The sequence below is a fragment of the Brachyistius frenatus genome, unplaced genomic scaffold (genome assembly GCF_029030835.1).
Source record: "Brachyistius frenatus isolate BFR_SWC_R1_liver_20210118 unplaced genomic scaffold, ASM2903083v1 Contig_2, whole genome shotgun sequence".
Taxonomy (NCBI): Eukaryota; Metazoa; Chordata; class Actinopteri; family Embiotocidae; genus Brachyistius; species Brachyistius frenatus.
In genome coordinates this window covers 3,029,680-3,051,154 of record NW_027210601.1, presented here as the reverse complement: position 1 = coordinate 3,051,154, position 21,475 = coordinate 3,029,680, and the positions used below count along the sequence as shown (strand labels likewise).

Here is a 21,475-nt window from a genome sequence, read left to right as displayed (position 1 = left end):
CTGGTCTCAAAACAGGTTTAACTGAAAACATCAGTACGTTGTCGAATTGCTCACGGTTAATGAGTGATTGGTCATTTCTCTGGCGGTTTTACTGATGACAACAATCAGTGGATTGTTATTTGGACAGACTGTAAGCCCTCTGAATCTCTTCCACATTATTATACCTCCCCCCACTGACCTGTAGAGCTGTAGGCGTGCATGATGGGCCCATTGCCTCATGTTGCTTACGCCTCGTTGCAAGTCTACCAACATTGTGGCTTAGCTGGCACAAGGATTTATCAGAGCAGACAACCTTTTTCCTCTCATCGACAGTCTAGAGCTGATGTTTCTTATCTCACTGTAAATGCCTTGGGCGTTTTACTGTGGCCAGGAGAGCTACCTTGCCTGCCCGTCTGTTGTTATACCCCATACAGAAAAGACTGCACCGGATTCTGCGCTTGGAAATTGATTGCTGTATCCCACAATTGTACTGTGATGTTAAGTGTCATACTGTGGTCCTTTTGATAACTTGTTATGGCCTGAGGCCCTCGAAGTCCCCCACATTCATCTTCCAAGGCCGGCCTCCCTAAGTAGCAAGTGGTTTTGAGGTGGTGCATATTGTGCGGCTTAGTGATCGTCAAAGCTCCTGGCGCCCACAAACAGGTCTGTGAGAACCCGTTAATAAGCAAGTGAACTGTGGAGATGTACTTGTTTATTTTAAAGGTGAGGAAGGGCCCTCTTCTTCTACAGGGGACAGCATGTCTCTTCTTCTGGTCCCAGACTGTGCATTGCAGCTCAGAAACCTGTCTGATGAAACCTTTTGGAGAGACAATCCACATGGTTTGACGGCCCTGCTGTGACCTGTGGGTCCCACCTGAGGCAGTGCTAGTTTATATTCTCCATCCTGCCTTCGCTTAGTGTTTAATGTCCGAGTTCATCCCCGGTGCACGGCGGTGTGAATGTCAATGTTGTGTGTCATCAGGGCAGACAGATGCCTCGTGTTCCTTTAAAACAACTCTGACGTGGGCTCAAGTCACACATCACCAGGACAAACCAGAGCGGTCGGATGGTTTGCTCTCAGATAGAGACGGCAAAAACAAAATTCCGTACATTCATCAACCGTCACCTGCGAGGCCACTGTTGTCTCTACCACTTATGTTATCATCTTCCTTGTTTTTACACACAGCCAGAGACTGTTCTGGCTATATTTAGAAAACTCCAGACAATTATCTTCAACATTGCACTGAAACAGAAGAAGACGTCTTGCTCACTCAGGTTCATGCTTTTCCTACTAAAAGCGAGTTTAGTTTCGTGGAAATGTCTGCTGAAACTTTTACACAGAGATATCATGATGACAACATGAAATGACAAAACATATGATTTTGTCAGCTTTTGCCTGCAATTTGTGTGTATATATATCTATATATATATAGATATATACTCGTATGTCTAAGGTTTTTAACCCAGATTAATTTACCATTGATGCGATTTAAGAAAAGTAGGTCACATCTTAAAGCTTTAAACTTTAAAATGTGACACACTTTGAACACCATCATCTCCATCAACTACATCTATCTTTCATGTCTGATGTCGGCTGTTGCTACTAACATCAGTAAGAAATTGCAGCTTTCCTCTGTACTTCATAGATCTCAATGCAGCTCACCCAGGTTGTCCTGAAACTGTGATGGATGTGTAAATGCTGGCTTTATTTTGATAGGTAATAACTCTCTGGATACAATGGGGAGCTTTATGTGAAGACAGAACATAATGACTCACTGTAATCCACTTTTGACCAAATATTACTAAATGTCTTCCTCCAGCTCTTTTCCATCTTTCCCCTCAAGCTAATGTTCTGTTGTGTCTAATCAATAGCAAGGCCATAGTAATTTGGTTTGATTGAAATCCCTCTAGGATAAAAACATCATTAGTGTGAGGAATACATGAAAAATATAAAACAGCTCAGAAACAAAAGTGTTTTTAATTTTCCATCCCAGGGGGGGAAACGGCCATATGTAGCTGATGATAATTGGTGGTTTGTTGATAATTGCATCATGTCTCTCTGCATAAGTTGAAGCACAATTTGCATGCATCACACACTTCCTTTAGATTGATGAATTAATAATGTAGTAATGGTTCGTTTCCTTCTTTCTGGCACACACACACACACAGACACGCACATTATCTCTCTCGCTGTTGCACACTCTTCTCTTTTCTCACTTTCTTCTTTTCTTTTTCGTCTCTTTGCTCTGCAGATGAATTTAACCCTGAAGTTCCCAAGCTGGAGAAAAGTGTCAGTGGCAGCAGCCCATCACGTGACCGCCTTCTTCTCACCGTGGCTATGCTGCTTGTGTCTGCCGTCCTTTTGTCCTAGCGACTGTCGCTGAGAGACACTTCATGCATAGCTGGACCGCCTTGTCCAAAGGGCTTTGTATCCACCCAGTTTTTGATGACGTGAAAGTTGACAAAAACACAGAAGTGAATCAAGCGGAGGTGCAACAACCACAATCAAAAGGATACGGGGGGAAAAAATCTTGAACTTAGCTCATTGGACTTAAAAGAGAGGCCTTTTTGCTGTCATATTTACACCAGTGTGTTTTGACACTCCGTGTGTTGTTGGACATCATCGTCACATGAATACCACAACATTTTCATGCAGGTGTGGTGACCACATGGAGACCACAACCGATATTCAGAATCAGACTTGCGTGCTGCTCTCACACCTGGTGTAAATGAGAAACCTGACTTGTATTGAGTTGGGTGCAGACTACACACTCCTATTGTAGCATGGATATTAAATCACCTGCGTAATTTAAGCTGCACTGTCTTCAGCTGACAAAAACAAAATTTTTGTAACTGTGGCAAGAGTGGACGCTGCTGTGGATTTTTAGGCCTTGGACCACAGACCCAGTATGTTTGTTGATGTATTAAACCCAACTTTGATGCAGTAAGGAGCAAGATGGACTCTGGAGCTGTTCTGATTTTAACGTGGGCTATACAGGATGTTTGTATAGTCGATCGGTGATGAGAACGGCTGACATTGTCCAGGATATTGAAGAATGTTTTCACACTGGTGAGAGGGAGCTGCGGGAAATAAGAGCCCAAGAGAAAGGGAAAGACTTTGTGAGGATATCCGCAGGCTTTTCAAGAATCCATTTTCTCCAGACATCAAAAATACCCCTGGCTTTGTGATAGGTACAGATGCAAAGCCTGTGTTTCTTAGAAGGTAGCTAGTGCCCTCTTAGAACTAGTCTTTTGTCTGCATTTCCTGCCTTCACACTGTAACAACCTTAGAAAAATACAGACCTTGGACTAGTAATTTGACGGCACTTAGACGTGGTAGATGTGTGTTTTATTCCAATGCATTTACCTTCAGCACTTGGCATAGATTTTCCAGATGTCAAACCTTTCTCCTCGCAGCAATCAGCACAGTCATTCAGAATGCCAATAATTTATAATTCCTCCAAAAAAAAAAAAAAAAAAAAAACTCTCAGCATCAAGTCCCCTGTTAATCCCAGACAACCCTGTCTATTCCTTTTCCACTTCAGAGGTTCACAGCCTACCAATGCTGATGGCCATTACAGCTGTCACAGTCACCACGGGAACGACCCCATACAGTCGCCAAAGTGCGGCAGGTGCCTGAGGAGAAATTGTGCTTTGACTCTCAAAGTAACGCTGCCGCCATTTTGTTAAAAAACAAAACAAAACAAAAAAACAGAAACACGTGTGAATGTGCAAATAAAGAGAAGTTCACTTTTTTTTATATTGTAATACAGGACAACGTAGGCTGGCGTTAATCAGATTACAATGTTGTGCTTTTTTAATTTATTTACTTTTTACAAGTATTTATTTTAACATTAAAGTATATTATTTATCTACCTAATTTATCAGTGTGCATTCGTAGGCCTTTGCTCAATAAGCTATTGTGCCATTTTTTTATTGTTTTTTTTAAACAGTGGAATTTTTACTGCAGCATTTTGCTTGTGTAGATAAATAGATGTAATTCAACCTGACACAAAGAGAGGGTTATTGGTTATGACTAATCAGTAGGGACGTTCACTCAGTAACCCCACTCTCATGTAACAGATACTGCTAACCAGATTATGTTGCTGAAGAGCACGTCATAAACCAATTGTGATTGCACAGACAGAGTCGATGTTGATAGAAGTGCAGCATTCCTCAAGTGCTGCACTCGCAAACCGAGGGAGTCAGCATTGTAATGTATATTTATGCCGGTTATGGAATGTGTATGCGTGTGCACATGCGTGTACGAGTGTGTGTGCGTGTGTGCGAGCAAAAGGAAAAACATATGTGTGCACACTGGTGCGTATGTATGTAGAATGTGTTTGTCCGCGCTTTTCAAGTATGTGGCATTTAGAAATTTCGTACCCTGTTAAGGAGTCATTTGTAGGATCTGAATATGCAAGTGTGAATGAGAGAATATGCTCTTCTGTAATGTTACTTTATGTTACAGGGTTTGGGAAGCGGGCAAAAAGCATTTACTGATGTTGAAGACAACCACAAGAAATGTGTTTACCTTTGACAAGAATGAATAAACAACTGTAAATTGAACCAAGAATGATTAAAACAATGCCAATTAAAATCTTTTTGCAAATTTAAATTCTGTATTTGTTTGGAAATGTTTAACCAACCGATTATGTTGTTTCTTTACGCAATTTATGCTCCCCTTTATATTCCCTCTTTATCTGAACTTTCACCTTGACTCACCCTGCACTCACTCGTTTGGTTTTCTTGTGCACTACCTCTTTTTCTTGTTTTCTCACACCCCACTTTTAGATATGTTGGTCCCGAGCAGACGTGTAAACAGACAACACTTGTGCTGCACATAAAACTATCGCTCCTTTCCACATGGCCTATCTTCTCAGCACCTCGCTTTAGTTTCACAAACACTTTTTCTGCCATAAAATAAAATGACAGCATTGGGGGGGGGAGAGAGAGTCACGGTTCCGCATCTCACCCTCGATCCATTCCTCTTTCTCCTTTTTCTCAAAAAAAAAGGGAAAAGAAAAAAACACCTGCAAGCTATTCACATCTCCACAAATCTGTTTCTCCACGTCGTTCTCTTTTCCCTTTGCTCCAGTCAGTTTCTTTCTAATCTTTGCACGCAGAACCGAAAGGAGCTGACAATCGGGAGGGACTTTCTCAGAGCCATGTCCATGTCTAAAAGGACTGAGGGGGCAGATAAGATTTTGTCTTTGATGTTACACGTCAGGCCTGAAATCACGAGAGAGAAAGAAGTGGAGCAGAATCTGCTGTCTGCTTTTGGTTTTCATTTCCAGACATAGGTCAAAGAGTGTGTGTGCTGAGGGCTTGTGCCAAATTAATTTGATGTACTTTGTGTGATTGACAATTTACTTGACATAATGTGAGTTACCCTTACCCAAGCAGGTTACAGTGAAGTGATCGCGTCTATTAATGTCTGTTTCACAGCCGTTTGACTCCGCTGTGAGGGAACAGCTTCTGATTCTGTCTGACATTTGTGCGTTTAGCTGACAGACTGATAATTGTTGAATATTACAGTAGGTCTTGGCTTACAGTCTCCTGCCTTTTTATAGGTCTGGACTTGCACATAAACGTTTCAGGGTTTTGACACCGTGAAACAGTGGAAGGGTTTTAGCTCCTGCTCTGGGGCCCAAGTTAACAACTTATTTTTTCAGTAAATCATCCTGCTTAGTTTTTTTTGGCAGCGAGGATGTCTGTGCTTCGTTATGTAAGGGAATTAACACTGTCATATTTACACCTTAAATTCCTCCCTGGAAAAGCTTATGCTTTGCTTTTGCCTAACTGAAACATTAACTGATCTGCTTACTATTCAAATGAGAGGATCAGGAGTGTTGCCAGAGGATTAAAGATGCCTACCTTTCCATGAGCAGCTGACAGAGTTTCATGTTTCCACCGTGAAATGGATATTTACCAAGTGCTCTGTCCAGACTCTAACTGAGGAAGACATTCCATTACCCGAAAGAGATGACCTCTTCTCTGTTTGGAGGCATATTATCGTTTTCTGAATCATTTACTGTGAGATAAGCCATCTGTAGCACAGGCAGGTCTGTGCCATCAAGAAGCAATTCCCCTGACAAGCTGCACCGTCTGGCCCAAACAATGAAACAGATGTCTTTTCCACAGAGAACTTGTTATAACTCAGGACATCAATGAGAAAATCACGGAGAATAGTGCAGCATTCAAGTGCTGAGTGGAAACTCCTGAGTCATAAAGATGAGTTGTGGCTCATTCAAATGTCTATGCCCCAAAAAAATTACGTAATTGACAATAGCTTGTTTTCTTTAAGTGTTTTAGCACAAGAAACAAACAAATATTTTAATTGTAGTCATTGATTTAATAAACACTGATTTAATATGTAAAATAATATGTGAACCCCTTCAGACAATAGCTTGTGACAAATTATGTGAATGATATGTCTCCAATAACAAATAATCAGTCTCACATATATGCTTTGGGATTTTTGCAGACTTCAGCCACTTGAATGAGGTTGGATAAATGTCTGTCACAACCTGTTCGCTTCATGTCGAGCCACAGAATTTCGATGAGCTCTAGAGAAAGAAAAGAAGCCCAGATCTCCACGTATTCCACCACCATGCTTCAGGGCTGGGATGGAGAGTGTTTTGGGTCTGTTCAGGTGCTCTGTAGAAAAGTTCAGACCGCTTGGTTCTTTTTGGAGAGCAGAGGCTTCCTCTGAGCAACTCTCCCATCAATTTTATGTCAATTCATTTCCTGTGATTTATGATGCATGCACATACAGTGTATCCCAGATTGAGCACATCTCGAGATGTCATGTTTGCGTTGGCTCTTCCCTCACTTATGAGCTTGCTTGTGTTTGTTGTGGATATTTTAGAAAGGCGCCCACTCTTAGGCAGAGCTGCATCCATGTTAAATGATGTCCATTTGTTAACTATTTGCTTCACAGAGGATGGATAGAGAGGATGTTTCAGCTCTCCACAGACGGATGTGCTCCCTCTTCCTGGTGTCCTCAGAATGGATCAGTTCAATGGGTTTACTTTGGTAAGACTAAACTGACCTGGTTTCTTTTCTGTTTGAATCAGTGCCACCCAATCTTTCATTAAGATCTCTCATTTGATCAGTTAATTAAGCACTCAATTATGCCTCATCTGATTTCCTTGATTTACCACTTGAATTAAACAGCACAGTGAGGCTCCCTTCCTTTTGTACATATTCCTTTTTTAATTTTATACATGATTCCTTCTTATATAAGTAAAACATGGAATTGATCAATATAAAGCTGGATCTGAGTAAACAAGTGAAAAACATGGTAAAACAACATAAATTCTAAGGTCTATGGCAGCTCCACATTAAGCAGAGGGAGCAGGAAAACATGTATTAGAGTCAGCTATTTACAGAAAATGCTTCACACTTCTCACTGTCCATTTTCTTTGATGCTGAGCTTGTATTTGTGGTATTTCTTTTTCTTGGATGCTTTCAATCCAGAGTATCTGCAGAACCAAACCTCTCTCTGTGTTCTTTAAACCATTCAGCGCCTGCATTTTTGCACATCTTAAGCATATTACATTTCTGCATTCGGCAGCTCCCCTCCGTTTTTCTTTCTATCCCTGCCTGCTGTGGAGAAAAAAATGTCTGCAGTTTTTCTATGGATATCTGGATTCTTTTTTGACAGTGAGGTGAAATACCTACAGTCTATGTGCAACCATGAATTTCTTGTGTATACATGTAACAAGGCTGGTTTCAGTTTCCTGTGCTCTCTAGTCATATGTACTCTCAGATCCTGCAGCTTCAAGAAAGAAATCTAATGAGACATAAAACATTTCTAACATGTTGGCAGACAGCAGATGTCATGTGGAGTGTGTCACTCAGATCAATGTGCAACCAGCTAAACAACTTTCCACCCATAGATGTCACCAAATCTTTCTCACATTCCATATTTCTCCTGGTGAGAAATACAGAATAAAACATGCAGGACATCTGAAAACAATATGTAACAGATTTACTGTAAGTATGTCTGCCAATAAAATAGATATTCAGAAAAACAATAACGACAGCACTGAGCTGATTTCTGAATTACGTGAGCCCTGCCCTGAATAGATTTTGGTATCTCAATCAAGCAGATTTAAATTACGACTAAAGCTGCTGTTCGGTAACACTTTAATGAGATCTTTTTTCATTCATTCAAGAGTTACGTGTGCCATCACTGCTGCCCATGTTTGATATTTGTTAAATGGTGCCAGTGAGGCGGCTCTGGGACACTCGGTATGAACAACAACATATTGAATTAGATAAGAAATTTAAATATAAATCAAACTTTGATGAAGCCCACACAGGACAAAATAGAAATAGCTGCTTAATATTGTATATTACGTAAACACTGACAAGATGGCTGACCTACTGTACTAAAAAAAAATTCTACACTTTGCAGGATTATATTGCTTCAGAGGTGATGACTGTATCATAATGCCAACTATTTCTGGCCAACATGGAAATCAAAGTTTATTCTTATCATAATCTCTGCACACGGGGGGACAGTTTTGTTGAAGATTTTTGCTCTTTTAATATGTTTTGATATCACAGACAGAATGTTCGTTTCACATGTACGGGTTTCAGAAAAAACAGAGTCATGCCAACTGTTGAAGACACTGAAGTCGACCTCTGTATTTCTTCTTGTGAATTTTAGAGTTTACAGACATTCTACACTTAAAAAGGTAACATCTGGGTATTTAAAGGCTGGTGCCAGTACATTTCTGACTTAATATATTTAAATATTATTTTATTTTAAAGGTTCCATATTTTCCCATGCCATAATTCCCTTCCTGGCTTTGTGGAAGAGGCTTTAAAACAAAGTTTTTTTTCATGTTATATAATACAATTAATACATGACCTGAGTGATTGAATCACTGAATTGTACTGAACTGGCGCTGTCTGACTTGTTTGATGTTCAAGAGCTTACATTTGTTAAACAGAAAATGCAGTACCTTAGAATATCAACGTAATCACAGTAAAACACAAATAACTAAGAAAGGACTCCGTGTTCTGTTAAAGCACCTTGAAGTTACAAATGTTATAAAACTGTCATGAAGGGGAAATCCCTCAAATATGTACTTTTAGGAATAGTTCAAGATCTTTGGAAATATGCTGATGTTTCATTGACTTGCTGAGATAGTTTAGCTTCGCAAACTTTACCCTGGCTCTGTTCATCATCTACCCTCCAGCAGCTCTAGTTAAGCCCTCTAATTAACACATTTTATCTTATTTATATAATTCATTCAAAAGCATAATATGACAAATTGCCCTTTTACAGAAACCCCAAGGACATCCCTGCACTCAGACAAAACATAATCTGGCTCATTATCCCCTGAAGAAAAAAATGTCATCTTTGCTTTCTGCTAAGCTAAGCTAACTGGCTGCTTTAGTTGGCATACAGATGAATGTGGCATCAGTATTCTCATCTAACTCTCCGCAGCAGTCCGTTTCCCAAAGTGTCAAACTATCCCTTTAAGTACAGTTAAATTTGAGCATTACACTTCTAACTGTACTTTTTAAGCGCCCAGGGACTGGCAACAAATCTATTGATTCTGCGATCAGAAAAAAATCCTCCTGTAATGTGACTTTCGGAGCACTGAGTGAACCATAATGATTTTAGATCCAAAGCTGTATTAAATGTACCTGCTCGCCTTGAAACAGGTGATAGCTATGATCCATGCTCCCTTGGTTGAAAGTGTCCTAATGGGACCTCTTCAAATCTTCTCAGGAGTTTGGATCTGACTTGACACTCCCACAGCTTCAGGTCATTGTGAGGCAGCGCTCCTCCTCCACACACAGAAACTGACCCAGGTGGAGGTTTGAGCTGAGAAGAGGTGAGGAGATGTTTTGGGATCCAAAATGACGCCATTTGATCCCCTGGGAAATAGGGGAAAAGATACTGACAAGAAAGGGGAGGATGGTGTGACAATGCACTGGAGACGCAAGCGATCAAGGCAGTTAACAAGTGTGATATGTCAGCGTTCGCTTTATTGCGTTTCACAGCTGCTGATCTGATACATGCTGCACTCAGGGTGAAAGGGATCTGCAGGGACGGCATTCAATTTCATTAATAGTCCCTTTAATGCTGCTGATTGGCCCTCAGAGCAACAAGAGTCGTGATAAAATATAAATGTGAAACCCGAGAGCAAGAACATTGTAGCTTCCTTGAGATAAGCAAAAACTTACATTTATTGATAATGGGCCTAAATTAAATGAAAACTTTGCACTTAACAATGACAGCCCACTAATTTAAGGTTTTAATGAACAGACTTTCTTTGACATGTTGTTAAAAGAGGCAGAAAAATGTGAATGTGCATCTTAATTAGAACAGCGTTAAGCTTCCTAGAGGCTTTGCTTTTGCGCACATTAATTTGGGCTCTAGCCAATCCTCTCCAGATCAGTTGACTAATGTGTTGACAAGTGGAGGAAAGTTATCACAGAATATAAAACAGATCACATTTGCCAGCTGCATCAGCCTCTAGTACTTGCCATCAAGGTGTGTGTTTGAAAATGCTTTGAATATTAAAGAGGGCATTGACTGTAACCCTGGGCTGGAAGAAATGGAGGTAGATATGAGGCAGCAAAACAACCAGGTTTTTATTGCCCTAGTTGAGATCTTCTATATGTATTACATTTACATGCATATCCACGAAAACCATCTTTTTTCTAATGTAAACCATTATCTGTTTCTCCATTTAAGAGGATGAAATTCCTTATGAATTGTTGAAAACACAGCAGCACTGTTCTTTTGCAGAAATGCTGTGAGGGAAAAGATCCTGGCTGCATACATGTGAGTGTATAAATGGATGTGAAATTTAATTTAAGATGCTTTAACTGCAGCTTCTTCTTGCATGCATTAATGCATCTTTGTCTTGGTATTGTGACATAAGTCAAAGATATAAATGAATTTGTTGTCAAATGGCAAAAGAAGGAGAAATTATTCTCAGCATGGGGGCATTTTTTCTTTCTAACAACAACCTTTTTTTTTTTTTTTCTTCCCTCCAGGCTTGTTTGAAAAATATCTGTTCATTTGCTTTGTCACATTTTCTCAAATTTCCTGTACATCTCACCCTGTGGCCTCTCATCGTTTGGGTCTAATCTTTTCATCATCAGGTTGCCTTTTCGCTTACCCTCCTTAACACTTGTCTTTGTTTTTGACAGTAGCTTCCCTCCAGTCTCCACACTGTTCCCTAATCACCCTCACCCTCCTCCTCTTCCTCCCTCCCTCCAGATTTAGCTGTAATCCCTCATTTCTGGTTGTTACATCTGCACAGCACTCAACAGCTGGGGACCAACTCGCACAAACAGCCATAGACATTGTGCGTGTGCGCGCGTGTGTGTGTGTGTGCGTGTGTGTGCGCAGATGTGTCCGTGTGCCCATCTGGGCATCTGGTCAAAACCTAAGTCCAGGAATAGCTAATGCCTCTCTCCAAAAAAGATGTTGTGACAGAGTATTCATGTTGAGCTGAACAATTCAGGATGTTAACGACTGACAAAAATAAGTCTTGTATATTAAGGATTTTTCTTCAATCTATTTCATTAGGATTCAAATTAGCTAATGCAAGACATTAGTTTCTGTTGCTGGGATTGATAGGAAGAGTGTTTAAATATAGCAAAAGCACTGAGGAGAGTGCATGTCGTCTGGTTTGTAAACAAAACTAGAAATCCAGCCCAAAGAGGATATATTTCATTACCAAATATGTTTTCTCTCTTTTGAATCCTGACTCTCAACTTCTCTCTTTCAGAGTTCACAGACGAAGCAACATCACTTTGCCATCAACTGATACATTCGAGCTGCTCCACTCGGGCGCCGATAAAGTAGCCACATTTCTTCGTGTTTACACACACGCATACACACAAAATCTAGTCAAGCAACTCATTTGGACTGAAAGGTAAACAAGATTTCGAAGCCCCCAGTTTGGCATTTTCTTTTTTTGGAACATAGCTGACCGTATTCGGATGAGCTGTGGAGGAGCGAGGGATTGATCTGACTGAGAACCAGAGGAAACTGAGCGCCTAGCTCTGCTGGAAACCTGCTGGCGCCACAGGCATGTCAATTAAAGCAGGTACGCCCAAAACACACCTCTCTTTTAGCCCAAGAATGGAATCATTTTCAGAAGGACCACCAAAACACTGATCAGAAGGAGTTGATTTAGCAAATGACATCATTATGACTTGTGAAAACAAACTTATCGGCGTTTTATTTGATGAACAAAGTTGACAGGTTTTGAATGGTAGTCAACTGGAGCCAGTGGGTTTTTTTTGGAACCAGCCCCTTAGTGGCCCTCGGTGGTATTGCACTTTAAGGCATTTCTGCATTGGCTTCACTTTTCAGACACAAACTCTATTTTTCTACACAGTCTATGAATAAAACACACAGATGTAGAGCTAATGGGAATGTCATTACTTTGGCAGGTATTCCATCAGAAACTATACTATTGTGGAAAAGTACAAGCTTGACCAGATGACAGGAGAGTACACGGTATCAGTGAGGTGATTATGATTAATCCTGAGCGGAACATTATTGTTTGTACCAAATTGCATGGAGATTCATATGAAACGTCAACCTTGAGGTAACGCCAAAGGTCAACAATGTTTGTCGGATTCAGCCTATGATATGGGAATCATAAATGTCTCAGTTTAAAGATATGAATCAACTGCATTAATATAAATTCAACTCAATAGGATCATGTAGGCTGAGTGACGCATTGGTTTTGTCATATCTGGACACATAACTTGCTAAACTGCGTCTGATGAGGGGGGATTTTATTAAAAGTTAAAGCTTGCCACACTTCATAACAATATTTTGTACCTTATGTGAGCATGTGTCAAATCCACTTATTTCAACTGACTGCCTCAGATGTCACAAGGTATCCTGACTCACTTCCCTCAGGCAATGTTTTCCCTGAATGTCATATTGACAAGCTAATTTTACAAATGTCTCTCGGTTTCAATTTTTTTTTCTGGTTTTGATGCAAATTTAGACAGACATGTTGTGTCATTCCAAAATATTGAAAATGAAACACAGACATACAGAACATGATTTCATGAAAACATTTATGCTTTCGCAAACAATCTGTGTTTATAGGTTGTCATTGTTTTCATCGCGTTTCATCGACAGTTACGCGCTGGTTTCAGCAGGAAGTTTTATCTTAGTCTTGTGAGTGCCACATGAGACCGGCAGGCCGCAACAACAAGCAGTCGCGATGAAAAATGACATGTTAACACAGACGTACGTATTCATATGAAGTGAAACAACAGACTGACATCTTGTTGCTCAAACTTGAAAGTGTTGGAAATGCACAAATGAAAAGCTATTTTTATTAATCAACGGCATTTTCATAGTTTTTTTGTGGTTGGTCGAACCATTTTTCTTATTTTTGATCGGTAACATCTGCATGTGTTTGCATTGTTCACGAATTGTTGCATGTCCTACTTACAGATGGATGGTTTTCCCCAGCTTGCAGCTTATGTTTACGGTAAACCCAACATGACGTGAACGCAGCGTGACAGCTGGTGAGAAGCCAGCAGAGGTCCAGCCTTTAATGAGCCACACCTGTGCCTAATCAAACCCCTGCCTTTATATCTGTGAGTTTCAGTAAACACTGAGGGAGGCTGGGACCGAAATAATGGATGACTTTCACTTTACGCGCTGCACGTAACGCTGTGGTACAACATGGTGTGTTTCGTACTGTAAAACCCATGCAAAGTCAGCCACGGTGCACCAGGAGGCTTTCATTTAAAATATGAACCAATAAAATCAACGCAGACGTTTGCCGCTCCCCTCAAACCAGCTCTTTAACTGATATCCTGCTGATTTACACTTCAGAAAAGTGGATCCACTCCAACAGACTGGAGACAATCGAAGGGATTAGTGAGTTGGATGGAACATCAACAACAACAACTTGTCATAGTCTGTCCAAGATCCTGTTAAACCCTTCGAACATCAAATATAGTTTGTGTAGGCAGCAGTGTAGAGCATATAGAGATTCTCTCTAACCCATTTTGAAAATGTACCACCAGGTGTGTGTTATGGTGATAGCAGCTAGCAGACCATTTTCCCTGGAGACATTTTGACTTGTTGTAGGGAAATTACAGTATTAATGATGGCTGCACTCCACTTACGGCAGGTCCTGCGTGCATGTTGGTTCACCGTCATGACTTACTGACGCAATGGAACTGAGCCATCAGTTGACAAGTGAAAATGTGAATGACAAGTGAAAGTGTCTGCCCGTGAGAAAGGTCTTATGTGGCTCTGGTCCGTTGGTGATGAGCTGAAGGTGTCACACCCAAGCGGCAACCTACCATGACGTTAGCCGTTGGTTTGTGAACACCCGTTTTGAAGCCTCAAGTTTGGCATTTTAATCATCTCCAACCTGTTTTTCTAGAGCCAGAAGTGACCTTCATTGGATGAACCTGGGAGGACTGAGCGGTGGGTCTGACTTGATCTGATTGGAAACCCGAGAACAATTCGCTCGTCCACCTATAAGCGGACACCTGACTGCACCACAGGCATGTCAATTAAACCAGACACGCCCCCAAATTATAACACTTTTTGAGGCCTAACGTTTAATTCATTATGGGACTATTTTCAAATGTACCGCCAGCCAACTAATTAGAAGGAGTGAATTTAGCTAATGACGCCATTATGACTAGTGGAAAACAGTTATTGACTTTTTATTTCATGGCAGAAGTTGACACTTTTTTAATGGATGTCTATTGCAGCCAGAGGTTTTTTGGAGCCCTTAATGGCTGCCTTTGATATTGCACTTCAGGCAATTCTGCATTGAACATTTCAGACGCTTCGTCCATTATTATATACAGTCTATAGTCACACCCCGTTTGGACCCTATGTAATCGCTTCCTATTTTATTTTCGAATCATCCACCTTTAGTGTACATGTGTTTTTTATTTCCTGCCACTGTTTAATTTCCTGCCAGTTTCTCTACCCACCTGTGTCTTATTATCCTATCAGGTCGCTGTGTAGATAGACAGCCTGTTTGCCTCCCAGTTGCCAGATGGTTATGTTGGATTGCAGGTTTCTTAGTCTACCTGAGTTTAGTTCTTTTTCTGCTTCTTTATTTCTATTTGGGTTTTTGGATGTTGCCTGTTTTTGAATTCTGCTCCAGCCTGCATCCTATGTTTTCAAATCTCACTTAGCCATGACTTACTGCCAGAGTGTTGTTGTTCTTCCTCCATCTTGTGGAGTGTAACGGCAGCTGGCTACGCACCCACACCCCCATATTTTCATTTTCATTCTGAGCTGGCTCCGATTTATCAGATTTTACACTGTTCCCTCTTCTGCCTCAAAAGGCTTCCACTAATACAAACTGTAATTTTTTGCATTAGTACTACTTGCCTTTTTAATTTGAAGTATTGTAGCTCTATTTTTGGCCTCTACCAACTCCTGGGGGAAAGATCTGCTTCATTAGATGCTAAATGCTCCACAGTGTTCACCAGCTAGTCATTAACCTTGTCTGGTGTTTGTTTATTGCAAGGCAAGTAAATGTGTGTATGAGTTTTGGTCATTGTGTTTGGACTTTGATAAATCTACCTGGATGGCTGTTTTATATTTTAGTTTTTAAGGTGTAAATATTGCAGAGTAAGGGTACCATGTCATGTCATTTGTCACATTAGATTATTCACACAGGATCTGATTGGTAAAACTTGATTATGAAACCAGGAAGAAACCCACGTGGTTATTAGAGTTAGGAAAAACAACTAAGGTCACCGCTCATACCTCGTTACATGTAGTTCAGCAGCCTTTCGTGTCATTACATTCTCACGTCTAGACGACAGAAGGTGTGTCAAAGACACCGCTTTTCTTTCGTGGACGAATGTGCATATTACTCACCTTGCTGTGATAAAAGGTGAATTGTTGCACCTTTATATAAACAACAAACTAGAGAGTAGCCTGTAACTTATATAAGTAGTGTTTTCTTTCACTTCAGTAAAGGCAGTTTCTTTCCACCATATTCACTTTTTCCACTAACTGCCGTTGTGAGATACTCTGAATGTATTAGCAGCTTATGCTGAAAAACTGTGATCTCAAAAGTAATTTTAAAGATTAATTGATGTTAAAATGCTAGTTCGCACTTTTAATTAAAGCGGTCACTAATGGATCCAACTTCTTTAGTCCTAACATATCTTATTTCCCTTTTATGCACAATGATAATGATTTTCAAGTATTTCTTATCCATTTCTATGCAATTTAAATAAAAGAGACTGTCATCCTAGCTCATTTCCCATTAAATGACCCGGAACTAGCATCACTCCCGCTGTGGCATCGAGGTCCCAGAATGGGCACAAACGTCTGTTCTGACAGACACTGATGACTTCCAGGCATGGACTTAGTTTATCCCTACGCTGCTTATAGCTTCTATCCCCAACTACACCCTATTAGCTGGAGTTTGAAAGCAGCTTTTTAATGGAAACCTTGGTGCAGACAGATTAATGATTGAAAGACCTTAGCTGGCCTTTTATCAGTAATCAACTAACCTATATGGGGGCAGTCCGCATTTGTGGCCTCTGGCCAGACATGCATGTAGCTAAGCCCTTTTAGGCCATCAGTATGTGTTCTGAAATGACATTGATTTTACTGAGTGGCGGTGAATACACACACATCTGCATCACTGTGTAGTGCTTTAGATTTCTAAATGGATATTTTTTTAAAAGAAAATGAAGTAGGTGCAGGGATAGTTCAAAGGGATGATATGTGAGACGTGTGTGTGTCAGTAGCAGCCCATTTGAGTGAGCTGAGTTCAAATGTGTACAAGTGTGTGCGTGTGTGGATACATGCTCAAGGCAGTACTTATTCAACAGAGTGAAAACAAGTCAGAACATGGTTACATGGTTCACCTGTCCTGGAGAGCTGTTACACAATCCCTGCTCAGTTAAAGACACATCTCGTGAGACAGAATAGAAACTAGTACAACTGCCTCATGGTTATATACCTCCTCCAAACAGTCAATTTGCAGTTTACATCCATGGTTGTCCAAACTCATACATGCAGTGAACAATCTGAAAGAATCCCTATGAGTTTACACGCCTGGCCAGTAAAGCTGTTTCTGATCAAACAAAAAGTTGCAGCCATATCAGTAGATAATGCTTCAAATATGGATGCCCAGGATTGATGTCACTAATCCAGTGTCTGACCAACTATGATCACAATCTCCCCTTCTGTTCCTTCGTTATGGCTTCATGTTCACATGAATGGGGCAGACATGAAGTCACCGTGACCTTGACCTTTCACCCCCAAATTCTAATCAGTTCATCCTTGTGTCCAATTGAACGTTTGAAGAAATTCCTTTTAAGGATCCTCTGAGATGTTAAGTTCACAGCAATGGGATGGATCTGAGGCCACAGTGACCTTTCGCCTGTGACCACCAAAATGTTGTCAGTTCATCTCTGAATCCAATGCCTGTGCCAAATTTGAAGAAATTTCCCCAAGGTGTTCCTGAGATTCTGCAATCACAAGCATGGGACAGACATGAGGTCAGATTTACCCTGACCTTTGACCTCCAAAATCTTTTGTGGTCATCATTGGGTCCAAGTAAATCTTTGTGCCAAATTTCAAGAAATTCCCTATTGTGTATTGTAAAATATTGTGTTCACAAGAGTGGGACCTTGACCATGACCTTGACCTTTGACCACCAAAATGTAATCACTTCCTCATTGAGTCCAAGTGAACTTTTGTGCCAGATTTGTTTGTGCATGGGCACCGTCTCTGCATCCCAGGCTTGGCACCACCCAAGATGACTGTGATTGATTTAAAGAGATACCAACACGCCAGAGTGTTTTCCCTACACCAGAATGATGAGCCGCCCAGCTATTCTCCAGCACTGGCAAAGCCCCATGTTAATAGATTTGGCTATGCAAGACCAATAAAAGGAGAGCTGTTTGCTCCTGTTTCCAAGAGGATCAGGACTGGTTTAGGACAAAAACAGCCTGCAGTGACCTTAATCACCGGGCACGACGTTTTTAACTTTTAACCCATATCCTAATCTTTCTCTATCGCTAGCAAAAGTTTTTCGTTGTCCAGACTTAACCATAGACAGGGCTTCGGATGCAAATCCCAAACTGGTGTCAAAAGGTCTACACTTCTTTGACCACCACAACAATCTCCTTGTAATTCTGGGGTGGTTGACAATGAAGCAATTTGTTCACTCAAACTTGTTGCCTGCCTGTTTTCTGCAAACGTTTGTGAAGCCTGTCTTTTAGGGGACAGGTTTGCAAGGTTGCATATTGGTTGGTTCCGTTGACTGACTCCACTCGCCTTGAGCGTTTATACCATGCTGCTCGGGACAACAGGCTCTACAACACTACGATCACCAATCCATTAATAGCAGACCACCAGCAGGGAAGGCCAACATGGACACTCTGATTAATATCACTAATACGATTTTTTTTACCAAAACAGTGAAATTTGCCAATAGCAACGGCATGATTTAGAGCAGCAGACTGGGCTGAGCCTCTCATATCTCCTGAGATGAACATAGCTTACTATAGATGCACTAATGCCTCCTTGAAGCTCGTTTGTGAAAATCCAAATGAAAGCATCATCCCAGATAGTATCCATATGTGTCAGCCCACCAAGAGGCCCAACAGAGGTTGCAAACAGACCATCCAGCTGTTATGCCAGTTGTGTGGTAAACACAGCAAGGATTAGCCCCTACTCTTAAGCTTGGAGATAATGATTTGAAATGGTCCGGGGTCAGAGGTTGATTGCATCTGTGATGCTCCGTGGGCGGCATAATATGCAGCCTGTATCCTGTCTGGTTTCATAAATAAAAAGACCTCTGATCTGGGTCGGTGCCCCAACATCCGATTTAGTCACAAATGACAAACTAATATTTATGGTGCACATGCACAAGCAATCAGGCATGCACATACATATACTATATGTATACTATATATATATATATCCAGCATACAGCATTTCATTTGCACTTTTCTCTTATGATTAGAACTAAAGACCTTTACGGTAACCTCTGGATAAAGTGTATAATTCACAGCAGGTCATAGGAGGTCTTTGTCAGCATAAGAGACATTAATGGATGTTCCAATGTATGAAAACAGCTCACCTCATTAAGATCAACTGATGAACATGACCTTAACTTCCCTCAAATAATAAATACTATTACACAATATCACCAGACCGGAAAGAGCAATCTGTCACCACTGTGGCAGCAGCAGCTATTTTATATATTCATAGTAAAGTTCCTCTGGTCCAGAGATTAAAGAGACCCATAAAGGCCTATAATGTACCTTTGGAGTTCATAACCATGAAAGGCTACAGCAGTTATTGGAAAGTAGAATTGTGTCCCAGAATAAGTACCAGTATCCTTTTTTTTGGCAGCTATTTTTTCCCCCAGGTTAAATACACCACCAATTTATTATGATGAATACTGAAGGAAGAAATGTCTAATTATTTCATTTAATCTTAGTATATCATCATTCAAACACTTTTCAGTTTTCACATCAGTAAGTAATACATGAATATTGATGAGACCTTGACTTTAGACTAATGGCGTCAATTCAGCCTCAGACTGGTCTGTTAAGGCGCTGTTGGATTTAGGGTTTAAGTTTATTAACAACACTCCAACACATCTACAAAATTGTTGAACATAAAGTTGTTTTTTTCTGAGGTCCTTTAAGTTTACACAGTCCACCAACCTCATCGAGCTAGTGACAGGCTTTCAGAGTCCAACGTTAAGATATTCAAAAACAAGGCCAAAGAAAATTAAGATATATTAAAAGAAAAAAAGAAACAAAAAAAGAATTGAACTCAAGGTCCACTTACTAGATTTTCTTTTCATCAGTGGACAGTATCCCTGGTTGTCACAGAGATCATGTATCTATTGACGTGTTTACTCAATTGTTTTTATTTTGTCATTGAAAATTTTGGAATTTGAAATTGTAGTTTGGCAAAAAAAATATCCATCATTCACATCAATCTCCATGAAAATTGATAAAAAATAATAATAAATAAATAAAAAATAAACGTGATGTAAGTTATGGTAAAACTGCCACCAATTTTCAGCTTATTACTGAAACCTGCAAAACTGATGACGTGAACGTGCTAAACATGTGACCATGTTAGCATACTGACACTAGCATTTAGCTCGGAGCACAGTAGTGCATAGTTAGAGTGGCTAGCATGTCTGTGTTCCAATTACTGTCCAGAATTCAGTTATTTTTGGATGTTTATGTTTATCAGGAAGATTAGCAACTGCAGTAGCAGAATTTACTGTAAATCCTTTAAACAATAAATGGTTTAAAGTGATACTTAATGATTAAAGTTTGTTTCTAGAAGGTGTACAACATATGGGTATACACCTCTTTAACAGCGATGAAAAATACTTAAGCGCCCTGCTAACTCGTGTCCAGTCACTTTCTACTGCAGAACCTGTTTAACAGACAGGACAAGTCTCACACTCCGCTCATACAAACAGTTCTTCCCTGCACAAACAGGTTTCTTTTTAAAGGGGCTCCTACTCTCCGGAGAAGAAAATAAGTGAGCATGCATATTTATGACACGTGCATGTATTGTCATGTCACAGTGAAAGACAGGAAAGCATGCACTCGCTAACCCTCCCTCAGGTAAAACGTAGGGGTTTTAACACACCGACAAACACAAGTGCATGATGCATAGTGGTTATGATGCACAGGAGGCCATGCAGAAAGATATATTTCCACAATAATTAATGTGTAGTGCCAGCAGCAGAGAGCAGCCTGTTTAAGAATGATAGCTGAAAGCCAACCCATTTTAGAGGGCAGATCCATAATGCAGAAATCCCAAGGGGCAGCACCTGCCTTCTTATACAGGCAAGAACACACTTTTTTTTTTCTCAAACACACGCACACACAGTATGTAGGGCCAGTGGAGGCAGTTGCTGAGGTGCAAAGAGGGGCCCACTTGGGCAGAGGCTCTTTGTTCCTCTTTCATGGGTTTTGCTTCCCTCTGATGATGGGCCTATTGTCCCTGCTTCCAGTGGACCTGCACCATTCAGGCCTGCTGATAAAGCCCCCTTTCACAAAACCAAAGCAGGGGAAGAAGGGGGAAAAGTGGGAGAAAGGGGAGAGAAAGGCAGTGATGGAAGTGTGGAAAGGCAAAGGAGATGGGAAGAAGAAATTCAGTAAGAAGCAGCAGAGGGTTAAAGGCAAAAAAGAAAGTGCTGTGATGGATGAGAGAAGGAGATTTGCAAGGGTGAAGGGTGAGGATTTTCAGAAGCTCGACTCAAAAAACAGCTGGAAAAAGAAAGGAACAAAAGAATTCAGAAAAGAAAGCAAGATTGAAGTTGAGTATTTCAAAGTGCATGAAATAATGAAAGGTTTTACTTGCTTCCTTCACCGGCTCCTCATCTGCTGATTTGAGATTAGCCAACAGGTGAAGAGAAGATCTTGTCATTCCAGTTGTTTGGAGCATGTGAAATCACACACTGCAGTCAAGACCAACAGTGTGCATTGC

The 21,475-nt window shown here is 40.6% G+C and overlaps 1 protein-coding gene across 1 annotated transcript in view; it reads left to right on the top strand.

Annotated features, from left to right (window-relative positions):
* The window catches only part of efna3a (ephrin-A3a), a 56,515-nt gene extending 51,918 nt beyond the window's left edge, over positions 1-4,597 (top strand). The window contains exon 5 of the mRNA XM_069693428.1: positions 2,232-4,597. Within this exon, the coding sequence (XP_069549529.1) occupies positions 2,232-2,350 (119 nt within the window). The 3' untranslated portion in view covers positions 2,351-4,597. The remainder of the gene's footprint in view (positions 1-2,231) is intronic.
* Positions 4,598-21,475: the final 16,878 nt, after the last annotated feature.